Here is a 21,406-nt window from a genome sequence, read left to right as displayed (position 1 = left end):
AATCCATATTACTGTGATCCCCAGAAATCCATCAGCACGCAGTTGACTTTCCCTTGCTCAATTTGAAGCGGTGACCATAAAAGTGAAAGGCTTTGTCACCCACTGCCTGGGGAATTTCCATCACCGCTGCCTTTGTTTTGTGCCCGATACCTGCTCCTCAGGAAGTCTAGGGGAGATAAGAGCCCCTGTGAAAAGCACCTTACTGATAGTAAATATTCCCCAGGGAAAACCCTATAAATACTGCATTGGAACTTCAAAATTGCCTGCACGGTTTACATCATCTGGGCCAAAAGGATTAAGGTTTTTCTTAAACTTGTATATTATTGCAGGCTACAAGAATATACCCAGAGCCCAAACTAAAGATTCCTGTCAGCAAATATGCAGAGAGATGCAGCATGGAACTACATGGAAGAAAATTGCCTCATTTACCTCAGAAGGCTTCATCCCTGCAAAACTCCAGTTAAAATACATACTACATAAATAATTCAACAGGCTCTCAAATGTTTTATGTATTAGGAGTACATGATTACACTACAGATATGGACAGAGCTCACATGTGGTAAGATTCTTAACTCCCATCTCTGGAAAAAAACCCCACCTATATATGAAAACCAAACAATTCCAGCTCAGTGTAATAGTATTGATAAAATCTTAAGTGAGAGGAGTGCAAATGAGATCATTGTTGGTTGCAGATACAGCCTTTTCAGGGAGGAAAAAGCAGTGTGTTCACAGAGGACACAGAGCTCACGTTCGTGTGCGTGGGTGGGAACGATGCTGGTGGGGGACGTGGGGCTGGGAGAGGATTTGGGACAGGGCTGGGGTGTGAGTGCAATTCCCCACAGCATCCCCTGTGCCTGGGAGCTCCTAAAGGCACAACAGAGGAAATGAAACCCCAAAAAACCCCCACCCAGGCCAGTAAACCAAACAAAATCCATTCCAAAAGAATCTGCGGGTATTTCAGCACAACAGGAGTTAAAACCCAAACTGGCTGGAGCTTCCCACTGAGCACCCAGCTGAGCATATTTCATATGGAATTACAGCTCCAGCTCTGCTGTTGGAGAGTGGAAAAGCTGGCTGCTGAGTTTTCCCAGAAATTTCTGTTAATTTAGACAAATCTGTGGGTTGTTCCCATTGGTTCCAGATATATTTCCTGTGCTGCTCATGAGCATCACTGGTCTGAGAGTAGCCAGGGGAGATGAAGCCCCGCTCCAGAGCAGGAAGGGAACCAAGGACTGCAGTGGGCAGCATTCCCTGGGGAATAGGGACTCACCCCTCCCTCCCTGCCCACTCCTCACCCCTGCTGGTCAAGGCAATGGCAGAAATGAGGCTGCAGAGAGGGTGAGGAGTGTTCAGCACCTGTCAGGAGCCAACAGAGATGAAGTGTGAAAACGTAAATCTCACCTACAGCACCTCCTGTTGCTTTTACCAGCAGAAAATTATGGAATTTTAAATGTGCCAGTGGAGATAAAACCAAAGCAGGGTCTTCCAAGGGGTGCACACCCAATTCCTCCTGCCTTTCAGCTTGAGGTCAATTTTTGACTCCATTAAAGAGACAGTGCAGAAGCTACTTACCACGGATCTTTCCCAGAGAAACCTAAGGGTAAGAGAGTGGGGAGGAAGTGGAAAGAGGCTCTGGAGCCAAACAAATGAGTACGCTGAGATGGTAAGTGCTGAAGATCTGCCTGAGCAAAGGACTGGAAAACTCTCATCGCCATCAGCAGCTTGGGAGCACTTTGCACCAATCAAGAGAAAGTCCTAAGTATTTACCAAGCTTTGATAGCATTTAATGCTTGAGATAAACTTCAGTCCTTCATAGTCCTGGAGAGATTAGCTCTTAAAACTCTGCCATAAATCTGAGGCAGCGCAGCCGGAGACGTTATTAAAATAACAGTATCAGTATTACCAAGTGCACCCAGCAAACAAAAAAGGACATTATAACCATAGATAAAATAAAGACAGGTATAAAAAAGAAATATTCAGAGGTGAAGCAGGACAAGAAAACATAACAACAATACGAATCTGTACTGAGCACAGGGCAATGAAACGGGATCTGTGTGGAGAGAAGTGTTTGGAGAGTGGGTGAGTGAGTGAGCTGGGGGTGTCTTACCTCGGATCGGTGTACCTTCTGCAAAGAAAACAAAGAAAATGAGTGAAATGACTGCAAAACCCCAAACACCTGCACTGCCCGTGGGAAAAGGACCTGAGTCAAGGAAGACAGTTCCCAGCAGGAAACTTCTTGGTCTATCTCAAATTACAGGACACTGAAAAGGGCTGGGGGTACTTTAGGTGGGGTGTCCTTTGAGCAGCCCAGTCCAGCTGGCTCTTTGCAGAGTCTCTGTGGCTCTTGGCTTCAAAGGGCTTGAGACCGGCTCCATTTTGTTGTAGGAATGTACAGAAACCTCTCAGGCTCTCAGCTAACATCACTGTTGGCTACTCACTGAGCACATGATGACCCTGCATTTACCTCAGCACTGCTGGGGACAGGGCTGGGGACAGGGCTGGGGACAGGGCTGGGGACAGGGCTGGGGACAGGGCTGGGGACAGGGCTGGGGACACACGGCGCCTGGCACCGCACTGAGCTGCAGGTCTGACCCCACCTTGCCTTGCAAATCCCCAGCTCCACACGGCAGCTCTCGGCACAGACGTGAGAGAGCTCAGAGCGTGCCCTGCTCAGCACCTCTGGCCATCCCTCGGGGCTCTGCACAGGGACTGAGGCAGATCTGGGCACTGGAGAGGTGACAGGGCTCCCTGGTACCTCCTGCAGCGGCTCTGGAGCCCCCCTGATGCCAGTGAGGAGGGGCTGTGTGGAGAGAAGAGCCCTGCTGCACTTCCCTGCTGGCTGGGGTATTTTATTCCAAGCCCCTCCTGTTGTCCCTCAGTGCCCAGCCTCGGGCAGGGGGCAGGGAGTGACAGTCAGGGGTAAAACCCCTGTCCCCCATCTGACCTCCTGGGGCTGCAACCAAACCATCTTCCTTTGAAAACACGGCAGGTCCTTTTGCTCACAGTGGCATTCAAAACTTATCAAAGAAGGGGGTTTAGCTGGTGGGTTTTTACCCCAATCCTGAGAACAGGGCAGATCCCGCAGTGCCAAGTTTTGCCTCTCCCTAGGGAGAGATGCACGAGCTCCCCTGCAATGGTGACACTGCTGCCACTCTGCAGCACTCCCAGCCAGGGCTGTGGAGCACATCAAATGACAAATATCAGCCTCTCACCCTCTCCTCTCCCCTGGGGAGGAACAGCAGAGTCATCATCCTGCTTTACACATGGGGAAACTGAGGCAGAGGTGAAGCAACTTGCCCAAAGCCACGGAGGGAAGACTGTGGCACAGGCAAGAACAGGAGTCAAAGCCTCCTCTGTGCCAGTCTTCTGCCTTAACCACCAAAACCCCCTTCCCTCCTTATCCTTCAGCCCTGCTCATCCTTCTGCTGCGGTTCAATCCTCCATTCTCAGGATAGAAGGTAAAAATACAGAGATACTAATTAGAGTTCACCTTTATTTTTCAAAGGAGCTAAGGCAACAGAGGCATTATAGTGTTAGGGATTAGACTCTAGTTAGACTCAGCTTCTAGTTATGAGGTTAGGTTATTAGCTAGAGAAAAGTTAGCATCTAGTTAGGGTTAGGAACTAGCTAAGGTTAATGAAGCAGGTTGTTAGCTCTCAGGACAAAAGTTGGAGAGACAGCGCTTGGAAGAGGTGGGGGAGCATGGACTCGGGTAGATCACCACCCAGGAGGTGGCAGGAAGGTTTAAAAAGCAAGAGAGAGAGAGAAAGCAGCAAAAAGGTCATAGATCAACTCAGTGGAAATATAAACAGCCTCTGATACATCCTTCTGTCTCAAAATTGGAGTGAAAATCTGCCATCTGTGGCACCAATATGGAACAAGGCTAATGGGAAGAGGGTAGAGGAGGGGAAGAGATCCCAAAATCACCCATGGCTCAAAAGCTTCTCTGGCCTTGGCTAAGCCTGGCAGTTTCCTGTGAAAGTTCACTCTAATTGACAGCAGAAACGTGCTGGAAGTTAGAGCTGTGCAAGCCCAGACACAACATCAGCACAGCAGCCTCTTGTGTCACTGCAGGTTTGTCACCTGTGGCTCCTGTGAGCAGCAGCCCTGCCCTGGGAAGGGGCACAGCAGCTCTGGGCACAGCCTGCCCGGGGGCCAGGGCTCTGTGAGAGGTGGCAGGGCCAGCCTGGGCTGCCCAGCTCCAGCTCTGGCACACGGGGAGGGGCTGCACAGCGCCAGATGATGCCCCACACCAGAAATTGAGTCAAATGAGCTCGAGCAGCACTTTGGGTGGGGGCACAGACACAGATGGGAGATTTTCCACTGTTGGAGTTTCACATCTAACCAGCTCCATGTTCAACACAGGGGCAGCAGGAGGGGGCTGGAAGGAGATAATTAATTATTAATTAATTATTCTGAGCAACTCTGACCGGTCCTGGAGGGTTTGATACGGGGTCGTGGGGGTGCAGGGGAGGGTCCTGCAGCCAATACTTGGCTTGCCTGGCATCCTACACAGGGCACGAGCACGTGCACAAGGCTGCCAGGACCTAGGGCACAGTGAGGACACAGCTTTGCAGGAAGAGCTCACACTGGATGCTGACTTTTGGAGTGGAAAGCTGGTTTGGGATGCTACGTGCAGACTTCTCACACTGCCTTGCACAGCCTCTCTGGATCTCCAGATCTGCCTATTTAGGGCAAATTTTGAGGCTGCGTGAGCCCAGATGGCCAGCCTGGGGTTTAGCAGCAGAGGCAAAAGGCAGCTTAAAGGCCTTGCCTGTGGATTATAAAGGCCCAAGATGGTGCCAGGCAGAATTCCCTGTGCAGGTGTCCCCCTCTGTCACTGAGGATGGGGTCTGCTCTCCCACCATCCTTTCCCCGAGCTGCCCACGGATTCTCGGAGCCTGGGGAGGAGGAGGAGGACAGTCACCATTGCCATGGCAATGACAGAAAACACATCCCCACCTTCTGTCAGGCCACGTGTGGGAACATGTGTGTGCTGAGCTGCTCTCCCCAGGGCTGGAGCAGCTTTCTGCTCCAGACAAGCAGGAAACCCTCGGGGTCACTGCAGCTCTGCCAGGCCGGATCCTGGAGGGCAGCTCCAGCCTGACATCCCAGGAACAGGGAACAGGGGGAATGGAGGGGACAGGGGGAATGGAGGGGACAGGGGGGAATGGAGGGGACAGGGGGAATGGAGGGGACAGGGGGGACAGAGGGGACAGGGGGGACAGAGGGGACAGGGGGACTGGAGGGGACAGGGGGGAACAGGGGGGACTTGGCCCCCATGGGAACAGCAGCTCTGGGGAAGGTCCTGCAGGGGCTCTTCCTTTCCTCAACCCTTCCCCACAGCCACCAGCCTGTGATTTACAGCCTCAGTTTGGAAATGCTGCACCCCCAGTTCTCCCTCCTCAAAATGCCAATAACTCTTGTTAGATGTGAAACTCCAAGGCCTCCTGCAGGTGTGAACACAATTACCACAGTTCCAGGGTACAAGCTATTGTGTAATTGGGGAATTCCAGGACAACTGTTCCTAAGATACAAAAAAAAAAAAATCTATCCAATGTTAGGAGGTTCATATTTAGCTGTTATCTCTTTATACAGATAAATTAATTAGAATTATTATTACTATTCTTTTTTTTTGTAGCCTGCAATGCCCCTGCAGAAATTAATTTAGAGGGCAGAACATCCCTACTGAAAGAGTTAGTAGAAGAAATGCAGAGCATGCCTCTCAAGAAAGCAGTTACAAAGGAATTAGTTGAAAGGGCAAGGGTTACAAATCTGCACATTAGCAGGTTTGGGGTTTTTTGGTTTGATTTGAAATTTTTTTTTAAATTTAATGAACTTACCAAAGGTCTCTGAGTGTTAAATAAAAAGTGAAAAAAAAAAAAAGAAAAGAAAAGCTTGTTATAGCCAGTTATTTAGAAAACAGAAGACACACACAAGACACAAAAGGTTTTAGTGTTTGAGTGCTGAGGAAGGTGGCTGAAGGCTGCCTCCTGTGTCCCCCCTAGATGGCAGCTGAGCAGAGGACATTGGCTTTGCCTTCTGTTTAAACATCCCAAGATAAGCAGAAAAATCCATTTTTCCAAGGCCACTTAAACTCCTGTCCAGCCTGGATCTCTAAGGCTGAGGTGTTCATGATGTCTAAGGGAAGCAGGAGCCCAGACAGAGCTTCTTCCCATTCTCCTCTGCCTGACAGCGTTGCACTCTGCCCAAACCCCCAGGCATGAAAAGATTTCCAACTGCTTGGAAATTTTATCTGGAGCCGGAAAGGGGAAGCAGAAACATCCAATAGAGAAAAACCAATAGAGAAAAAGGTTAATGATGTATCACCCGTGCCTTGATTAGAGTGAAGACCCACATTCCAAATGGCTTCCTGGGATGATGGGAATATAATGACCATGGTCTCGGAGGTCTGTTTATATTGCCAGCCAAACATTCAGATTTAACACAAATGAGAACCAAATCCAGGCCCAGAACCCGGTCTCACAGAGCTCCTTGTCTGACATTTCACTTGCTCCTTTTAATGAGCTCGTTTGCGTATTTGCCACTAACTCACATATTGATAAAAATTCAGTTCTGAACACCCCCTGTCCCCCAGCAGCAGGGCTGCCATCCTGATGGCTTCATGTCCAGGGGGAAGCTGGGTGTCTGTCCCTTCCTGCTGCTCCCTCAGCCTGTGCCAGGCTCCATCAGGGAGCCGCACACAGCTCGGTCTCCAGAGGGAACAGTCACTAAATCCAGATTGCTTTGGGTTGGAAGGACCTTAAATCCCCCCCTGCCATGGCAGGGACACCTCCCCCTGTCCCAGGCTGCTCCCAGTGTCCAGCCTGGCCCTGAGCACTCACAGGGATCCAGGGGTGCTCTGGGCACCCTCACAGGGAGAATTTCTTCCTGGATCTTCCTAAACCTGTTAGCACAAAGTGCAGCTGTGATGTAGCTGCTCCTCCCTGCTCTGGGGTCTGGCACACAGACCCAGCTGGCTGTCTGGGCTCCCCAAGGATCCTGCTGGGGTCCCACTGGAGACCCTGAGCCCATCAGCAGTGTCCTGGAGCAGCCCCAGTGCCCTGATGTGTGCTAGTGCCACCCTTCAGGGGCACAGCTTCTTTTCTGGAAAGATGAATATATGAAATTAAGATCTGACCTTAGCAACTCAAACAGGCCTCGCTCACAATCCCACACTCGAGCTGCCTGGGCCTCCAGTCCCTTCCACAGACACAAGTGCTGGCACAGTACATACTGAGGACCCTAATGTTAATATTTTGCACCTTTGCAGGCCTCTCTTTGCAGAACATGCAAGGTTTGGAAGGCCACGAAAGGAGATGAAATTGGAGAACTGGGAAGTCCTGACTGCCCAAGGATCTGCACTCCCTGACATACAGGCTACAGGTTTGTGCCCTGAAGACAACAGGGATGCTTGAGGATTCCACCAGTTTACTAATTTAAAGCAGCTGTAAATGAGATTAAATCTCAGCAGGTATCTTCTATTTATCAGAAGGGTCAAGGGTTCACTCTGAGGTTAATGAATTCACTGGAATAAAAAGGAAGCACTCAGGTGGCTTCAAGGAAAACACCAGATCAAACTGAGCTAAAGAGTAAAGGCATTCTAGCAAGATGATGAATGTATTAAAAATAATCTGCCTGTGCATTACTCACACTTCAGATCATGGTCACAGAGCATGATATAATTCTAGTTTACTTCTCATTATTTATGCTGAGTGATTTTTTTTATTTGCATTTGCCTCAGCTGTTATGATAAAACAGGGAGGTCAATCTCATCTGCGTTCGTGGGATTCAATAAGCCATTCTAATTCAACAAAGCAGTTTAAGGATCTGCTTGTAACTTTGCTTCACTGAACAAGGAGGCATTTATGCAGGTGTGTAAAAGCTACATTAAACTGGAGCTATGCTGAAGCTTTTCCACTGGTGGCCCACAGAACTAAAAACTTTTATGTAGAATCATCGAGCAAGAGAAAAACCAGGTGTTTCCATGCCTTGCTGTCCAGATCCAGCAGGACAGAGTCAGAAGTGATTTCTCCAGAGCCAGCAGAGATCTGGGCAGGAGCCGTTGCTGATCACTTCATTGGAGAACTTGTGAAAGGTCTCATATGAACAAATCAACTCCAGCTGCCTCACCAAAGCCTCTGCTTTGCCTCTGTTTTGCCTTTCTTTTGCCAAAGAATGCTGAAAAATGAACCACGGACACATTTCCTCTAGGCTGGGTCAAAGCAGTCAGCCCCAGTAGTTTGTGAAAAGGATTATTTCTTGGGTTAGTTTTTGTCAAAAGGTAGAACTTGCAAAACTTGTTTCATTTTTGCAGCTATCAATGGAAGTATTTTATCAGCAGTACTCAGCAATAAATCCACCTATGCCCTCCTTGCACAGACTCTCACACAGAGAACTGGCAGATTTAACAAGTACAAAACCAGCTCCTGAAACGTGAATATTAAGAGATGTCACGTTGCCACACACACAAAACAGCAAACAGAAAACAAACAAGAGAGACAGATGGACAAGCAGATGGGGAAAGATGGAAAACTGACAAGAGCCACGGAGCTGGGGTACATCTGTTGGTGGAGATGGACTCCATGGGCAGAGGCAGCGAGGGGTCACTCCAGAACATTCCAAGTGCTCTCCAGCGATGGCTGCAGGGATGTGATGCTGGGGACATCCTGCACGAGCTGTTCTTCAACACCAGCTTTGAGAGGCTCCGATTTCACCATCGTGCTTGACAGCAAGAGGCTGCCTGACCATGGAGCCTACAGCAGGTGTGTGTGGCCTAGGAAGACGTGTCTGCCAGGGTGGTTCTTCCTTCCAGTTCTTGCTCTGAGGAACAAACCCTCAGCCCCCATCCCTGGAGTCTCCCCTGAGCTCAAGAGTACCGTGGTCCAGGGAACTTGTCTGGCTGGGTGCCAGCTTCCCTGTTGTCATTCCCTTCACGTCAACTGAGCAGCAGAGAAGACCAGGAGGGCTAAAAGTGGAAACTCCAACTGCTCTTGGTGTAAAAACCAAGAAAACTCAAATGCCCCAATCCACAGCAGTGGAGCCTGCATCTATCAGCCCTCTCCTCTGCTTCAGGCCCCTCTGAGCAGTCTCCTCGTGTCTCTATTTGCTCTCAACTCCTCCAGTCTCAGCCCCAGCCCTTACCTGATCTCAGCTGTTTTATCCTGCCGTTGCTGGCGCTGGGGTCCACGGGCAGGAAATCCTTGAACCAGGTGATCTCGGGGTCGGGGTTCCCGCTGGCCGCACACAGCATCGTGGCCGTCCGCGTCCGCTCCACCACCTTCAGCTGGGGCCCCATGTCAATGTTGGGGAAGCCAGGAGGTAACTGGTCCTCTGGGGGTGGAGAACAAAGGGAAGGGCTTCAACAGGGGCCAGGGCTCAGTGGAACACCCCAAGGAAAGCATCAGGCAGACACTGCCCTGTGCAATGCAAGTTCAAACACTGAATGCTCCAAGATGGAAAACACGTGACTCAGGAAGATTTACCAGCTTGTCCATTTTGTGTGACTGTTTCAATGTCCCAAGATTCTACATTCAAATGCAATATTTTAAAACCCTTTGTGGGACAGCAGAATAGAATCAGAGAATCATTAAGGTTGGAAAGGACCTCCCAGATCGATCCCCAGTCCACCTGCCCGCTAAACCATGTCCTCGAGTGCCACATCAACTCACTTTTTGAACATGTCCAGGGATGGTGACTCCACCAAGCAGTTTGTTCTATGATTATTCACTCTTTCAGTCAAGAAATTTTTCCTGCTATCCAATCTGAACAATTTGGGGCAACTTGAGGCCATTTCCCCTTGTGCTATCACGCGGGAGCAGAGACCAGCCCACACCTGGCTGCACTCTCTTGCCAGGGAGCTGCAGGAGTGAGAAGCTCCCTCCTGAGGCCCTTTCCTCCAGGCTGAGCCCCCCCAGCTCCCTCTCCTGCTCCCCAGAGAATTTGTGCTCGAGTCACCGTGTCAGAGTTTCTCCATGGGAGCTCTGCCAGGTCAGGGGCTGGCACTGGCTGCTTGGCAGAGGCTGAGCGAGGATCCCTGCACAGAACACTCTGAGCAGTCACAGGTAAAAGGAAGGGCTCACCTTCCCCCTCCAGAGCTCACAGTACAAAACACACTGCACAAGAGAAATAATGGAAGAACCCACGTGGAAAGGGCTGTCAAACACAGTGGGACTGGGAGAGAAAGGAGAGGAAAAATCTCCTCCTTCAGCGGCAGTGACCAGAGGGGACACAACAACAACAATATGCCAAGTGCTGTCAGCCAGGCTGTGATTTCTAGATTTATTAATTCCAAGTGCTGCTGCCCTCCAAGAACAGTGGCACCAGCACCCAGCAGAGAGGCTCAGCTGAGCTTCAACTGAGCTTCCTTTTCCTCTCAATCCTGCTTTTGCCTTCACTAATGAGGGTGAGGAGGGCAATCCCAACAATGCTGACTAATTTGTGGTAACTCCTACAAAACCCCAGTGCTTCCCCAATAACATCTGGCACAGCCCCTCGCTCCCGTGGGATGGGGAGAGCTGGCTGCCACAGAACAAGCCCCAGGAAGGTGTCTGGGGGAGGGCAGCTTGGAAGGAGGATGCCAGCAGCAGGGTGAGATTTGGGAGGGATCCTCTGCCATCTCCAACGAGCCGTGTCAGGGAATCACAGCCCTGGGAGTCTGTGGCATGGAATCCATCCCAAAAGCAGGTGAGGGAACAGCAGGGAAATAATGCAGGGAATTAAAAAAAGGTGGGATTCTTAATAAAGGAACATCCATCACAACCAGCCCCCCACTGACACTGATGGGAGCTCTGACAGTGGCACTGAGATGGGGCTGGCCCTGGCTGGGAACCATCCTGCAAACACACCCGGAGCTCGTTTCCTAAGGCTGGCACACGATGGGTAAAGAGGAATGGAGCCAAATACGAATGGCAGAACCCAGAGACAGCAGGACAAGGGAGAAATACTTGGTGTGGTGGCTGCTCCTTCAGAATCCCAGAATGGTTAAGGCTGGAAGGGACCTCAGAGCCCACTCAGTGCCACCCCTGCCATGGCAGGGACACTTTCCCCTGTCTCAGGTGCTCCCAGCCCTGTCCAGCCTGGCCTTGGGCACTGCCAGGGATCCAGGGGCAGCCCCAGCTGCTCTGGGCACCTGTGCCAGGGCCTCACCTCCCTCCCAGGAAGGAATTTCTTCCTGGGATCTTTCAGTTTAAAGCCATTTTGGTGCATCTGAAGCATCTCTAAACCAGGATTTTGTATTGTAAATTGGAGCTGTTCACACACATCTTTAACTAGAGACTGCCCCAGCCCTCTGAGCTCCCTGGGCTGTGTTGGGGCACTGCAGGACCCCCCAAACTGTGTGTTCCTGCAGCACCCCAGGCCCCCAGCAGTGATGTCAGGCCAGCACAGGGGCTCTGGGAATTGCTGTGCCTGTGCAGAGCTTTCAGCCAGGCTTTAATGGTCCTCCCTCCCCTCCTCTCTCTCAGCAGTGGGAGGGTGAGGAGCCAGAGCCGCATTGGCTGCAGATGACATCACTATTGATCCCTGCTTTTATCCTGCTCCCTGGTGATGCTGCTCCACCTGCCTCCAGCCCTGCCCCTTCCTTCCATGAGGCAATTAATCCACAGAGGGAATAACCTGTGCCTGCTGGGATGTGTGTGCACATGTGTGTGTGTGTGTGTGTGCTGGGGGAGGCCGGCTACAACCATTATTACCAAGTGTTTCTAATTAAACAAAAATGTTAATCTTGCAGCACAATGTGCAGAATTCCTCTGAGTTTAATTAAAACAACTGCGACGAGAGGCGTGATCAGATTTGAGGATCAGCTGAGCAGAGGAAGCATCTCTGCACATCACAGACTGCTCCAAGTGCTCAGATTTCCTTCCTGCCAGGGAAGTAAAACTCCTCCATCCCCAGCAGCTGGGTTCCCTGTAAGGAAGCAATTACAAGCTCATTGCAATCCCCACAAGACTGGCACACGCCTGCCCTGCCACCCTCCCCACCCATCCCAAACCCCCCAGACCTGTCCCGGATAAACCAGGAATGGTTCGGGTTGTGAATTCTCTTTCTGAAAGCAGCTCAGGCAACTGCAGGAACAAAAGAACCAGGAACAAGCTGGAGATGCTTCAAGGGCACATCTGGGCAGCTGCTGCTGCTGGAATCGTGCTGGCTGACGCAGACAAAGCTTTTCCTGAGGTGCAGCTGCCACAGAAAGGAGCATCCCAACACCTCGTTCATCCCTGCCTTAGACCCAGCTCCTCACAGCCCCCTGAGCTGGTGGATCACCTCAAGGCCTCGCTGAGCAAAGGAGGGTGAGAAAGAACAGGGAGGAGAGATGGAGAGAGGCAGGGGAAGAGAGAGGAGCACTTCAGCTGTCATTTATAATAAATGCTGCCCGGGGACGTGCCTGGGCCCAGCTGCCACACACGGCGAGGGTCCCCAGCCCCAGCCAGGGGACAGGGCTGCTCTGTCCCCTTGGCACTCTGGAAGGTGGCAGCTCTGGGTTTAGCTAATTAGCTGTGCTGGAAATGAGGATGATTAAGGAAGATAAAGCGGGTGTTGCTGCTGCTCTTCTTCCCGCAGGGTGTACACAGTTGTTTAATAATTTAGAGGAGGAGGGTGTGAGCGTGAGCAGCCGTGCCATGGAGTCGGAGCAGAAAGCCTCGAGGATGCTCTGAAGGGAAGAGGAGGAGGGATTTTTCACTCTGCTCTGGAGATGTGGATGCTGGCTGGTCTCTACAGTCAACTGTCCTCATTCAGGGTGGAAGAAGCAGGAACACAGAGATGGAGCAGCTCAAGTGACACAGATTTTAATCAGGATCAAAATCAAAATCCAGCACTCTTGAACCCGTCCCTGTTCCTTTCATTATGTTTATGAACACTTGAGCTGCCCTCTCCCCAGGTACCCTGGCACTTTGTGCCTTGTGAAATTACATCAACAAGTTATTTCCACCCAAGTGTCTGTACCTGTGTCTCAGCTCTCTGTCACTGCCCAGCCAAAGCCCATTTTAATGCAGGGAGGAGTCTCAGTAATGTGCTCGCTCTGTTGATTCCATCTCATGGAGCTGAAAGTTTCACTATGGAAACAGTAATAGCCTAACAATGTCATTAGAATTTGTGGGCTTGCAGGCAATAAATGCCCTCAGATATGTGTGCTGCACCCCAAACCAGTGCAGGTAATGCCTGTGTTCCCTCCACCAATGTGTCCCCACGTACCCTCCTTCTACAGGCAGTTAAAATGACTTTGATGTTATTCAGAAGCTACAGAATTAATCTGCTGTCAATGTCACCCAATTTTCAGGTCACTACAAGAAAAGCAAAACAAGTCAAGTTTGAAGAAAGACTGCCAGGAATTTTCCAAACGGCAAGGTAACATTTCAGAGGGGGCAGCTTCCCTTTCCATGTGCTCCCTTGGGACTCTGCTCAGCATCCAGAGCTGCTTCTTGTTTACCTTTTGTGATTTAAAGCCAACAATTACAAAAAAAACCCAACAAACCACAGGGATCTTGCTAGAACTTTACACATTCCCACACCAGATGTGCTTTTGGAGTAGGAAGTGTGTGAGGGAGATTTCAGGCTGGAATTGTTAAAGAAATGTCTGAATACTTCATGAAAGGAAACCAAGAGGGAAACACTAGAAGCTGTGAAAGTCTGTGCATGGCAGCCCCAGTGACAGTCCAGGAGGGAGCCCCTTCTCCCCCGTGCTCTGGAGTGCAGCAATCCCAGGAACAGACAGCACTGCACCAGATTCTGCCCCTAGCACTGGACTGGACTCATCACTGGTTTCTGTGCTGCATTTACTAATGACCCACAAGAATTCCCTCCACCAGCTTCCACAGAGCAAAGAACAGAGCCAGTCTGGTCCTTGTCTGAGACCCAGCCCCTGCCTCCCGTGGCTGAGCAGGGTCCCTGCCCCCTGAGCACACTCAGCTCTGACAGCACAGGAAAGCCTCCACAGCCCCAGAATCCCTCTCAGGCTACCAAAAGTGTGGAGGGAAAGGATAATCTGTATACAGGAAGTAATAATAATCATCATAATATAGACAGAGATGATAGAGATATAAATGTAGACACAGATAGAATTCCAGGATGGTTTGGAAGGGACCTTAAAGCCCACCTCATTCCACCCCTGCCACGGCAGGAACACCTTCCACTGTCCCAGGCTGCTCCAAGTCCTGTCCAACCTGACCTGGGACACTGCCAGGGATGGGGAGTCCACAGCCTGTGTACATCTATCCCAAGAGATACAGATATAGACATAAATATCTTTTTTGGGAGTGAGCAGCTCAGAGAATCTACACCAACTGGGGGCTGGGGTGTCTGTGTTAACTACCTTCCTTCCCACCTAAGTTACAGCAAAAAACAACAGCAGCTGGAGTCAAAAACAACTGGAAAATGCTTCCCAGATCCACTTTCTCTGAGCCCTGCAGGAGTCAGGTTTGCAGGCACTCTGTCTAGCCAGCTGTGGAAAGAACAGCCAGTCTCCACAGCCCTACCAAACTGGGGTCCCTGGAGAAGCAGAGCAGGAAGGACAAACAAGCCAGCAGAGCTGGTGTGAAGGGACTGCGTGAGTTGAACAGTGTCCATCACAGCTCTGCTTCTCAGAAGCTCCCCAAGGTTCCCTCTCCTGCAGTTTCCTGTTTTCAAGTGAAGGCATGTGGGTTTCTACCAGGGTCTGCTCCAGGAGTAATCATGTGCATAAGCAAAAGGGGTTTTTGCTCAATCCCTTCAGCAGCTGCATCTAGTAGGGAAGAATGTATTGTTTTCTCTTTTGAAAGAGGAAATATTTTCTGTGTTATTTGCTGCTGGGAGACTGCACTGGTGTTGGGGAAATGCTGCAATGCTGGTGCAGGAAGGTACCCCCAGGTATGTGTGGGATCACAGGCTGCACAGCTACCCCAGAGCCCCCCGTGCAGTTTGCAGCAGCTGGGCCCAGGTTTCCACTCTCCAGAGTGTGCCAAGGTAGCAGGTTCTGCAAATGACAGCTCCCATCCATCTCCAGGCTGTGGAGCAGCCCCCTCTCTCTGCTCAGCATCAGTTCTGCAAAGGAGAGCAGAGACAGAGGAGGAGGCTGAGCAGGGAGAGAAAAGACAAACAGGAGAGTGGGTGAGTGCAGAAGAGGGGAGGAACAGGAGAGGAGTAGATGCCAACATGCTCACTTTGTCATTGTGCAGATCAGTGCATTTGGCTTGGTGCTTTTAATTTTCCCAGCACTTAAAAACGCAGGCAAAGAGGAGACGAACTCTGCTGTGTGAGAGCTAAGGGGTGATGAAGGATGGAAACACCTCAAGCTGTGCCAGGGGAGCCTCAGGTGGGACATCAGGAGGAATTTCTCCATGGAAGGGTGGTCAGGCCCTGGCAGGGGCTGCCCAGGGAGGTTTGGAGTCCTCATCCCTGAAAGTGCCCAGGGAACAACTGGACATGGCCCTCAGTGCTCTGGGTGGGGGAGGAGGTGGGGATGGATCCCAGGCTGGACTTGGTGACCCTGGAGGTCATTCCAGCCTTGGTGATTCAGAGATGCAGTGATCCCACACTGCAGCTCACTGTTGGTGGCCAGTGCATTAAAACCACGGAAGGCAGCGGGAGCAGAACCCTCCCTTGCCACTGCTTGCAGCTAAATTCAAGGGCTACAAACTTTGAATATGACTGCAGGGGCCCTTCTCCCAGGCTGTCACAGCTCCAAGGGAATTCATGGGAATAAGTGTGAAGAATAAGGCTCCCACCCTCTGGGATAACCACAGTTAGACACACTCCTGTCATACTGTGCTGTTCCCAGCTCCTGACAGCTCCATCCCACCACGTTCCTCCAACAGAAGGTTAAATGCCATGCCAGGCACAGGAGCTGCACACACATCTAAATCACCTACACAAATCTGTCAGGCATGACTGGACCACGGGCCCCCACGCTCCCAGGCAGCCAAAATCCTGACAGCACAGAGCCCACAGCAGGGATATTCCCAGCTAAAGAGGGAGGCCGGGGGCTTTGCCATGTGCCCTTCATGTCTGGTGTTCACTCCCTGCTGCACACTGGGGAGTCACACACCAATTTTGCCCTGCACCATGAAGGACGTGCTCGCTGCCTGCTCAAACAAAAGGATTTAAGCTGCTCCCGCAGGGGACGCTGGAATTGCTGAAGGAAAAGCAACTGGTCCATAGGCACAGCTACCCCTTGGCCCTGTGGGGCTCCTGCCTGGAGCTCCTAGAATTGTTCTTAGTCCTGTTCACTGCAGAGAGAAGGCCTTTTACTGCTGCTGCTGCTGTTCGAACACCCATGGCTTCATCCACAGCCAAGCTGAATTCCCCTTGGGAGCTCTCAGGCAGTCATCCACCACCCCATTCCCACCAGGATCACCTGCACTGCCCTGTGGTTTGAACACAGAACATCACTGATGGGTGTTCCAAACCCTAAAATGGTTTTAGCACCCAGCCCCACTCAGTGCTTCACACAGTGATTTTAGGGATCTCCAGGGCAATAACAGCAAACATCCAGAGGCATCCAGAGCAGCAGCATATTGTTCCCTCCCCCTCATCCAGTTCAGGGAGCATATTTCAAACAGATGACATGAGGGAGGCATCCATGTAAACATCCTCTGTAACGGGGACAAGTGGGAAAAAGAACAAGAACAAAATGGAGAATGGAATTGTTTTCTTGGAGAGTGCACAGAGCCAAGGACCTCTGGGAAAAGGGGAGAAGCCCAGAAAGGCACAAGAGGTATCCTGCACAAGGAGAAACGTTTGCATTGCTACTGAATGTGTGAAAGCCCCTGCAGATCCATAACCACCTTAACCCCAGCCCATTAAAGTGATTCCTCAATGAAGAATTCCTGGAGCCACATTTCTGTGTGTACAATGGGGAGCTCTTGGTGCTGTTCATAAAGCTGGGGAAGGAATTTTTGGAGAGGAGGAAGATCCTAAGAGTCGTAGGACAATTAAGGTTGGAAGGACCCCCAGCACATCATCAGTCAAACCTCAAGTGGTCCAGTTTTAGCTCTGTTTCTTACTCTCTGTCTCTTACCTCTCTGGGGTGAGAACAGCAAACAGATCTGACAGGTGAGAACAAACCAAACCAAACCCAGGAGGACTCGGTGCCTTTGCCATGAATTTTTAACAGCCTCCCCACGCAGCTGAAGGGCCCCTTCCCCCCGTGCCAGGTTCTGTACCTCGGAGGACGGTGAGCTTGGCGTGGACAGTGACCTCCCCATGAGGGTTCTGAGCAACACATTCGTAAATGTTCTCGTCCCGGGGGGTCCGGAGGGGCTGGATCCGCAGAACAGCACCTGCACTTTCATCAAATTCGATGGTCTGGGGGACAGAGACACACACACACACAGTCAGTGTCCTTGGGTTGCTGCTTCTCAAGAGACACCAGACACAAACCCACTGCAAACCCTCCTCAGCTGCCCCTCAGCCCCCACACGTCACCAACGCAGCCAACCTGGCTCCCCCCCGACCTCCAGGTGACAGAGGTGTCACAGCCAAACCCTGCCAGGGACACTGAGCCACCAAACCCCCCGTGGGCACCTCAAAGGCTCGGAAAGAACAAGCCACAGTGACGGGGTGTGGGGTGGGTATTCAGAGCACAACTGGGGCGAAGGACAAAACAGAGCAAAGAAAACAAAATAAAAATGAACCCCTGCCTTGTTCCTCCATCTGCAGGGGCAGCTGACACCACAAAGCTCCTCCCAGCACACAGCTGCCTGGCAGGGCTGAGTCCCACAGCAAATTCCACAGGATGACCTCCCAGTCCTTGTTCCTCTGCTCTCATTTCTATCTAAACAATGCCAATTGCTTGGGTCTGGTTGCCAACAATTGCAGTGTTTACCCCAGACTGTCCCAGGATTAAAATGCTGAGCCATGGATGGGTACAAAAGTATGAAGGGTGCATTTACAGAGCTGAAGTACCACCAGCTTAGTTGGGGTTTCTTAGGAAAGCAAGAAGTTATATCCCAGGAAGGGAAAAACCCAACAAAATAAAATAAAAATCTTCAGTAACGTAATTGAACCAAGTTCTCTCTTGCTTTGGAACAAACGCAGTTGTTGACAAGGCCAAGAGCTTGCATTTCACTCCTCCTGCTTTCAAAACTCCTCCCCTTCCAAATTTCCCTTTATTATCAGGTATGAGAGTGGCTGGAGAGGAGCAGGGGCTGCTTTGTGTCAGTCTCTCTTTTCACAGAGACACCAGATTTCAAGGACATCTCTCACCTCGAACCTCTGAGAGTTCACTTTCTTCCCTTTCTTGTTCCAGGTGACCCTTGGCTTTGGGTCTCCGGTGGCTTGGCACACGAAGGAGGCCACCCCTCCTGACACACCAATTTGGTCCACAGGCTTCTTAATGAACACAGGGGGACCTTGAGGACAAAAAGGAAATATCATCAGTGGCAGTCACAAACGCTAATAAACACGGTTTGTAATTAATAGTAGTGTTGTTGCTGCTATTCTTAATGGTACCACTTGAAATTAAACCTCTTGGCCTTTTTCAGAACAGCCTGTACTTCCATTTTACATATGAAGTAGCTCCAGCAGAAAACGATTAAGAGCCTGATCCTACAAAGATATTTCAATGTTGCAAACCCTTTTAGTCCTGAAAAGTAGACTTTTAAATTGTTTTGTACAGGGGAAATTGTCCTTGCAAAACCCATCTAATGAGCATCACCAAAAGCTGGTAGAGCTGAAAACAACCCTTAGAAACAGTGGACTGCACTTCCCAGCTCCTTGGAGATGACCAAAATACCAAGGAATGGGAGGAGATTGACAGAAATAGAGCCAGGGAAGGAGCCCATATTGCCCCCACCCACTGGGAATCCTCCTTCCTTGCTCTAACCTGCTTTCCTTGCACCGTTTCCTCTCATCTAGTTAGTTTAAAATTTATTGAAATATTTAAATCACAAGGCCACAGCTGTGTTCAAATAAAATCACTCACATCATAAAGTTGCCGTCTGTTTTCTTGAGAAAAGCAGAGCATGTGACTCTGAAGAGTGTGTATTTATCTGCTCATACTCAAGAATCTATAAAATAAGATGCAAACAGACTCCCACAGGGCTCGACAGGAGGACAAATGGGAGCTGGGGAGAAGTCTCCAGGGTCTTTTAGGGGTCGAAAGACAAAAGGAAGCCTTCTCCCCTTCCCTGCCTGGCGTGGCCAGCAGTATATAAATAAAAGGCACTGAGCAAGCTCATGTGATGCAATCAAGCATTTGTTTCCATGCTGGAGGTAAATACAATTTGCTGGAGCTGTTTACGTCCCACCGAATGCTGTGTGTACAAAGCACCGCATTTATAAATATCCAAATCTATATTTAGAGGTCAGAGTCTTCTTTGCAATGTTACAGCTAAAGGTTATCAAGCAAGTCCCACTGGAGGAACTGGCACTGGGGGATCTGCCTTCCATCTGAGAAAGGTAAAACCCAAACTTTGCTCCAGGCTAAAATATAAATGCTCGCTGTGCCCCTGACTTCCTTCCTCCCCTCCGCTCGATATCTGAAGAGTTTGCAGAAGTCAATTCTGAAGGTACAGCTAAAAACATCCAGGGCTTTTAAGAACACTTTATTGATGCAAGTTCATTTCCTAAAATAAAAGCCCCAAATAAACCTTAATGTCACGTATACATTTAAATGGGTGCAGGCTGCATGATGGGAGCGCAGCTGAGGAGAAAAACAAGGTTCTATTTCCATCCTGAAGGAAGGGATGGTGCTCCAAAAACCCCTGAATCTGGAGTCCTTGCTCAGCATCCCTTTGTGGGGTCCTGTGTTGCCTCAGTGTGGGTGATGGGGGAGCTGAGCTGTCTGTGCATGGGGCTTTTCCTGAGCTCCTGCAATTCCCAGTTGTCTACAAGGGACTCACCCTTAGGCACAAGGAGCCAAACAAAAATCCCCGCCACCCAACCTATTAGATTTTACTCCTCACTTGGAAAATGGGTGAGAATCAGAGCTAAGTTGTTGATTTGAAAATTGCCCAAGCCCCTGAGCTGCAGATTTGATTCCTCCCCCCTCGTGCTCTCCACCTCTGCAGCCCCAGCCACTGCAGCATTTGTCACCAGCCCACGCCGAGCACTGAGCAGCCCTGTCCCCTCTGGGGAGGAGAGAGCCAGCGCCCCACAGGCACGGTGCTGGTGACCCGGGGGACAGGTGACACAAGGGACAGGTGACCCGAGGTGCTGGTGACCCGGGGGACAGGTGACACAAGGGACAGGTGACCCGAGGTGCTGGTGACTTGAGGTGCTGGTGACCCAAGGGACAGGTGACCCGGGGTGCTGGTGACCCAAGGGACAGGTGACTCAAGGGACAGGTGACCCAAGGGACAGGTGACCCGGGGGACAGGTGACCCGGGGGACAGGTGACCCAGGGGACAGGTGACCCAGGGGACAGGTGACCCAGGGGACAGGTGACCCGGGGGACAGGTGACCCAGGGGACAGGTGACCCAGGGGACAGGTGACCCAGGGGACAGGTGACCCAAGGGACAGGTGACCCGGGGTGCTGGTGACCCAAGGGACAGGTGACTCAAGGGACAGGTGACCCAAGGGACAGGTGACCCAAGGGACAGGTGACCCGGGGGACAGGTGACCCGGGGGACAGGTGACCCAAGGGACAGGTGACCCAGGGGACAGGTGACCCAAGGGACAGGTGACCCAGGGGACAGGTGACCCAAGGGACAGGTGACCCAAGGGACAGGTGACCCAAGGGACAGGTGACCCAAAGCTGGAGCCAACCCCCCGTGCTGCCCAGGGCTGCCTGAGCTCTGCAGTGCCAGGCTGGAAGGGAAAGGCTCGCTGAGAGCTCAGCCTGCGGCTCTGCAGACGGCGCTGGGAGGCTCCAGGCAGGGACAAGGTGCCACGTGAAGCCTGTCAGCCCCCTCGGAGGCCCTGACGTGTTTGCCCTCGTCTGCCAAGACTGCAGGGCCACGGCTTTAAAGAAATAAATAGAAGTCAAAGAAACACATTTCCCAGACAACATACTGACAGTCCAGGGGATTTTGTACCACTTCAGCAGCCTTCCCTCACGGCCAGCTGAGAACAAGTCAGGTTTGGAAAGGCTGACTTCCATCAGCCCAGCGCTCACAGATATAATTTTTCCCCCTTTCTCCCCCTGCAAAGTAGAAAACCCCATTTTTTGTGAAGTATCAAAATAGCAATGGAAAAATCTGAGCTTAAAAGAATTTTCCTACTACAAGAGGCTTCCTGCGGGGTCTGGGTCTCCAGAGGGAAGGTTGAAAAGACTGGATGGCTGCTGTGTACCTGTGATCCTGCTCCACAGCTTAATGGAAAGCCATCAAGTCAAACCGAAGCTTTCACTCCTGCCCACCGCCCACACACTTCCCAAAAACAACAAGCACCAGGCTGGAGATCTGCCACGGGCTGCGGGGAACAGGGAGAGATCTCTCCTGCTTCCCTGCTCTGCAGCGGAGCTGGCACACGTGTGTCCAGCCCCCGGCC

At 51.1% G+C, this 21,406-nt stretch overlaps 1 protein-coding gene across 1 annotated transcript in view; it reads right to left on the bottom strand.

Moving 5' to 3' along the window:
- Positions 1 to 21,406, bottom strand: part of PTPRS (protein tyrosine phosphatase receptor type S) — an 89,536-nt gene that overhangs the window by 55,992 nt on the left and 12,138 nt on the right. The window contains exons 3-7 of the mRNA XM_088067662.1: positions 18,181 to 18,326; positions 17,139 to 17,280; positions 9,145 to 9,333; positions 5,844 to 5,852; positions 2,108 to 2,125 (exon numbers count right to left, since the gene is read on the bottom strand). Coding sequence (XP_087923788.1) covers positions 2,108 to 2,125; positions 5,844 to 5,852; positions 9,145 to 9,333; positions 17,139 to 17,280; positions 18,181 to 18,326 — 504 coding nt within the window. The remainder of the gene's footprint in view (positions 1 to 2,107; positions 2,126 to 5,843; positions 5,853 to 9,144; positions 9,334 to 17,138; positions 17,281 to 18,180; positions 18,327 to 21,406) is intronic.

The sequence above is a fragment of the Pseudopodoces humilis genome, chromosome 28 (assembly GCF_049639895.1).
Source record: "Pseudopodoces humilis isolate 2021_Gansu_Grassland_sample_001 chromosome 28, ASM4963989v1, whole genome shotgun sequence".
NCBI lineage: Eukaryota > Metazoa > Chordata > Aves > Passeriformes > Paridae > Pseudopodoces > Pseudopodoces humilis.
This window is presented reverse-complemented; position numbering and strand designations above follow the sequence as displayed.